Source organism: Haplochromis burtoni, unplaced genomic scaffold (genome assembly GCF_018398535.1).
Source record: "Haplochromis burtoni strain Fernald_Lab_line unplaced genomic scaffold, NCSU_Asbu1 Contig_236, whole genome shotgun sequence".
Classification (NCBI taxonomy): domain Eukaryota; kingdom Metazoa; phylum Chordata; class Actinopteri; order Cichliformes; family Cichlidae; genus Haplochromis; species Haplochromis burtoni.
The window spans coordinates 125828-131667 of record NW_024582597.1 but is presented as its reverse complement, the minus strand read 5'-3'; the positions used below and the strand labels follow the sequence as shown (position 1 = coordinate 131667).

At 40.0% G+C, this 5840-nt stretch overlaps 2 protein-coding genes across 5 annotated transcripts in view; both read left to right on the top strand.

Moving 5' to 3' along the window:
* The window catches only part of LOC102303179 (protocadherin alpha-3), a 31329-nt gene that overhangs the window by 8747 nt on the left and 16742 nt on the right, over positions 1–5840 (top strand). For 2 of the 3 annotated variants that reach the window (XM_042226944.1, XM_042226945.1), the window contains exon 2: positions 2548–2852. The exons of the other annotated variant lie outside the window; for it this stretch is intronic. In XM_042226944.1, coding sequence (XP_042082878.1) covers positions 2548–2852 — 305 coding nt within the window. The remainder of the gene's footprint in view (positions 1–2547; positions 2853–5840) is intronic. 3 annotated transcript variants of the gene reach the window in all.
* LOC121815523 (protocadherin alpha-3-like) overlaps positions 1–5840 on the top strand; it is a 25331-nt gene that overhangs the window by 17553 nt on the left and 1938 nt on the right. The window lies entirely within an intron of this gene.

The following is a 5840-nucleotide window of genomic DNA, read 5'->3' as shown; positions in this document are numbered from 1 at the left end:
TACAGATCAGGAGAGAAGCGGTACATGCTAGTTGGACCCAGAATGAGTATAGGATCTACTATAGTACCTGGGAGTCATGCGAATACACTCGTGCTTCCTGACAGGAGGAGAACATCTGAGGTAAGGCATACCTTAAAATATAACGTTCTTCCCCTAAGTTGTACTTTTCATTTTAATCACTAGTCATACAAAAATGCATCCTTTTCATCTCCCTCACCTCGATCAGAGCAGCTGTGATATTTTAAAGTGTCTCATTGGACATTATTATAATACCTTGTTATTCTGAAATTATTGAGCAACAAATCAAGGTTGATTTATTTCAGACAAGTGAGTGTTTTTAGCTACCAGTCAATTAATGAGATACAAAAATGTGCGGGACTCACTCAGTGAAAGCAATTTGCAAACTAAATAACTATCCTTGGTGCTGAAAAGTGCCTTGCTTCGTTTCAAGGTAATTCTGCAGTGACACGATTTGCTTAACTCGTGAGATAACAACAATACAAATTTAAAATACTCGCTGGTTCTGCGTGAAATAAAGAGATTATATATTTTTTAATTTGTGTTGGATTTGTAATCTTCTGATGGACACTAAATCTCTTCTTCGCTTTTCATAAACCGATCATACTGCTCTAATAATCCAATATGAAGCCAATTTTCTGTAATGAGAATAAAACTCGCATGGTGTCAGTGCGATATAGAAAACCTCCCACCCACAAGCTTGTCCTTATTGCTTTTTGGTTCCACCCCTTAGCTATTTCACATCGACAAGGGGAGCATCGTTTTGCGGATTGTTCTCTGGGTTTACACCAGGTTTTGCATGTACAAATATCACAGGAGTGTTTGCAAGAACGAGGTTTTTCTTTTTTTTGCATTTCCAACAGATTTATAGTCATTGTGATGGATTATTGAAAAATTTCGTTTTCATCATGGAACAAAGAAAACGCCAGTCGGAAATGAGGAGAGAATATCTGGTCGGATGCGTATTTGCTGTGCTTTTGTGGACTGTAGCATCAGCGCAGTTGCGATACTCGATCTCCGAGGAGGTTAACGAAGGAACTGTGATTGGAAACATAGCAAGAGATCTGGGATTAGATAAAAACACGTTGAAAGACCGGAAGTATCGGATTGTTTCAAGTAATGCGGATCCCCTGTTCTATGTGAATCCAAACGATGGTGTTCTGTATGTGAGCAGAAAGATTGACAGAGAGGAAGTGTGTGCGCAGAGCAGTGCGTGTGTAATAAATGTTAAAACTGTGCTAGAAAACCCACTGGAGGTCCATTATGCTAGAGTAGAAGTGCTGGATATAAATGATCATTCACCCAGCTTCCAAGACAACCAGACAACCCTTGAGATTTCAGAGTCAGTATTACCCGGGACACGATTTCAGCTGAAAGCAGCACGTGACCAAGACAGTGGACAGTTTTCCGTGCAGCAGTATAAACTTAGCAACAACGATCACTTCCGATTGGAAATTAAGGATAAAGGAGATGATGGAAAAATACCTATTTTAGTTGTTCAAAAATCCTTAGACAGGGAAACTGCAGGGAGCCATGTATTATCACTGACGGCGCTGGATGGGGGTAAACCTCCGAAATCAAGCGAAATGAATATTCTGGTAAATGTTCTTGATGTTAATGACAACGTTCCTGCTTTCTCTAAAGATGATTATTCTGTTACGCTCAATGAAAATACACCACTTGGTACAATAGTCGTACAAGTAAATGCAATAGACTTAGATGATGGACCTAACGGCGATGTAGTTTATTCATTTGGTAAGAGTATAAATCAAAAAGATTTAAATCTCTTTGCTATCAGTCCATTAACAGGAGAGTTAAGCGTCAAAGGATTGATAAACTATGAGGAGAGGGAAAAATACGAAATAGAAATCCAGGCGTCAGATAAAGGTATGGCTCCTCTAACTACAGAAAAGAGCGTAAAAATAAAGATTGTTGACTTGAATGATAACGCACCTGAGATTGAGGTAACATCATTTTCAAGCTCAATCCCAGAAGATTCCAGACCTGGAACTACAGTAGCTCTTATTAGTGTAAACGACTTGGATTCTGGTCTTAATGGAAAAGTCATTTGTTTCGTAGGTGAGGATGTTCCGTTTGCTTTATCACCATCTTTACAGGATAAGATGTTTTCATTAGTGACCAAATCCCCTCTGGACAGGGAAAAACAGTCACAATATGAGTTGACAATAACAGCAAAAGACGCAGGTCAGCCACAGTTATCATCTGAAAAGACAATAAGTGTTACGGTGTCAGATGTGAATGACAACAGTCCAGAGTTTTCACTCAGCCCATATACTTTCTATGTTACTGAGGGGAATAATCCAGGAGCTTCAGTGTTTTCTGTTAATGCCTCTGATCGTGATGAGAATGACAATGCGCGCATTTCCTATCATATTATAAGAGACGGAAGTGAAGAGAATAAAGTCACTTCATTTCTAAACATAAACTCTGAAAATGGGGAAATTTTAGCGCTGAAAAGTTTTGATTTTGAAACGCTGAAAACTTTCCAGTTCCAAGTTGTTGCCTCAGATTCTGGAACTCCGTCACTAAGCAACAACGTCACAGTCAACGTCTTCATCCTGGATCAGAACGACAACGCTCCAGTCATCCTGTATCCACTCAGCTCCAACGGTTCTGCTCAAGGTGTGGAGGAGATTCCCCGAAACGTCAACGCAGGACACTTGGTGACTAAAGTCAGAGCCTATGACGCTGATATAGGATATAACGGCTGGTTGCTCTTTTCACTGCAGGAAGTTACTGACCACAGTCTCTTTGCTTTGGACCGCTATACAGGACAGATCAGAACACTTCGCTCATTCACAGAGACAGACGAGGCTGAGCATCAAACCTGATCATTAAACCTCGGTCAAAGACAACCAAGCGCAACGCTTATCCTCTCGCTCAGCAGCACACAGCCTACCTGTGATCCTGTCCCAATACTTGTGCCGAACGCCCAAAGACGCCTTTGTGCAGACTTCGCTTGACGTGTTACACACAGCTGCGATCCCGAAACGATGATCAAGCGATCAGTAACTCGTCATTATCCTCTAACCCTCATCCGCCAATCCAACTTTGGCGCGCCGCCCCATGTTCTGTACTTCTTTCACTCACGTAAGCCCATCACTCCGTAGCTGATTGCCAAATTGCAGGGCTACCAAATCCACCAGAACCTCATACTTCTTAAATCATTGCCACAGCAGCACCTAATTACATAGACGAGGCGACACACCTGGGCCAACCAGCATCCAGTACAGATCAGGAGAGAAGCGGTACATGCTAGTTGGACCCAGAATGAGTATAGGATCTACTATAGTTCCGGGCAGTCATGCAAATACATTAGTGCTTCCTGATAGGAGACGCACATCTGAAGAGGTAAGGAATATTCAACATTTTCCAATTAAATAAATGCACAGTACATTCGCATTCATGCACTGATTATAGTTTGTGGAAATTTGTGTTTACAACTAATACTTATGGAAACAACTTGAGCGATATCCAAGAACATCTGCCAAGATTTTATTCGTAAGAATTATTCTTCTCTCTGTGTGTCAGTATAAAATGAAATGAGCTAGGCTTTTCTTTAAAATACGAGACAAGTCATTTTAGACATAGAGTATATTTAATATATTAAATGCCATTCTAAAGTCAAACAACTTTTAAAAAAACATCCAGCTGCAAAGACAGATTAAGGAACTAAAACAGATTTAAAAAAAACAGTATTTTAATTAGGGGTGTTTTTACGTTTTTCTTCTTTATAAAAAAATATGAACGATAACAACGCATAACTCAACTGGACCAAGGTGAAGTTTCTGACTATCGCTTTACATGGTGTTGAAAATCCTGTTTCAAGGATGTGTAGTTGTAACTCATATAACGAACCAGGAATCTGAACTTGTTCTTTGCAACAATTGTAACGATACAGAGTAAACATTTAATATTCCTACATGATGAGAATACAACAAAAGAAGCATTGGGTTGGTATTACCCCAGGGTAGTCATTGTACTTATTTTTAAATAATGCATTACTAGTGTGTTGTCTGCAGTTAGACTTTTGGTCATGTGGTGTCAGTATAATGGAAGCAAAGTCAGGATTAATCGTTTGTCGTTACTGTGTGTATGTTTTAGATGTTTGGACTCATAATTTAAGCACACAAGAAGGAATAGCCTCAGCCACAGTAGCGTGTGATTGAAGGTGAAGGCTTGTCTCTTTTCAACTATCGATCGCGTTTGGTCACAGATTTACAGGCAGATACAGAACAGTGTACCATTCAGCTGGTACGCTAATACTTCGTTTCACCGAAGAGAAACACTTGGTCGCATGGTGACAGTACAATATCACAAGTCAGCAGTGTGTGACGTTGTCTCATTGTAATGTGGTTCCTCCTCCTGATAAGGCTCTCACTTCGACGTTACCGCATTCTCTTCTGTTCTCATTCTTCCCTGTAACTGCGATCATTTTATTCCTATTTTCTTAAGAACAGGATTGTTTACAGTAGTGAAAAACACTGTGTTCTATCACGACGTCGCGATGTTTTCTGTGATAGATCTTTGAACATTAAGGACAAGACCATGGAACAAAGAAAACGTGAACGAGAAATAGCGAGAGGATATCTGGTTGGATGTGTAGCTGTTGTGCTTTTGTGGACTGTAGCCTCAGCGCAATTAAGGTATTCGATCTCTGAAGAAGTTGAAGACGGAACTATGGTTGGAAACATAGCAAGAGATCTGGGATTAGATAAAAACACGTTGAAAGACCGGAAGTATCGAATTGTTTCAAGTACTGCGGATCCCCTTTTCTACGTGAATCCAAACGACGGTGTTCTGTATGTGAGCAGAAAGATTGACAGAGAGGATGTGTGTGCGCAGAGCAGTGCGTGTGTAATAAATGTGAAAACAGTGCTAGAAAACCCACTGGAGGTCCATTATGTGGAAGTGGAGGTTGCAGATATAAATGACCATGAGCCCATTTTCCACGAAAAAGACAAGAAATTGGAGATTTCAGAGTCCGTGTTGCCCGGAGCACGAATCCAGCTGAAAGCTGCGCTTGATCGAGACATTGGTCAGTTTTCCGTGCAGCAGTATAAACTTAGCAACAACGACCATTTCCGTTTGGAAGTTAAGGATAAAGGAGACGATGGTAAAATACCTATTTTAGTTGTTCAAAAATCTTTAGACAGAGAAATAGCAGGAAGCCATTCACTAATACTGAAGGCCCTGGATGGGGGCAAACCTCCGAAATCAGGTGACATGAATATCCTGGTAAATGTTTTGGATATTAATGATAACGCACCTGCTTTCCCTAAACATGATTATTCTTTTACACTCAGTGAAAATATTCCCCTCGGCACAATAGTCGTACAAGTAAATGCAACGGATTTGGATGATGGGCCTAATGGAGAGATAGTTTACTCATTTAGCAACAGTATGAATCAAAATATATTAAATCTATTTGACATTAATTCAATGACAGGGGAAATAACTGTTAAAAATGTAATAGATTACGAAGAAAGGGACAAATATGAAATAGAAATCCAGGCATCAGATAAAGGTTTGGCTCCTCTTACCACAGAAAAAAGCGTCATAATCAAAATAGTTGATGTGAATGATAACGCACCTGAGATTGAGGTTACTTCGTTTTCAAATTCCATCCCTGAAGATTCCAGGCCTGGAACTACAGTAGCTCTTATTAGTGTAAATGATTTGGATTCTGGTCTTAATGGAAAAGTGATCTGCAGTGTAAATGAAGATGTACCGTTCATTCTATCAACATCCTTAAAAGACAAAATGTTTTCATTAGTGACCAAATCCCCTCTGGACAGAGA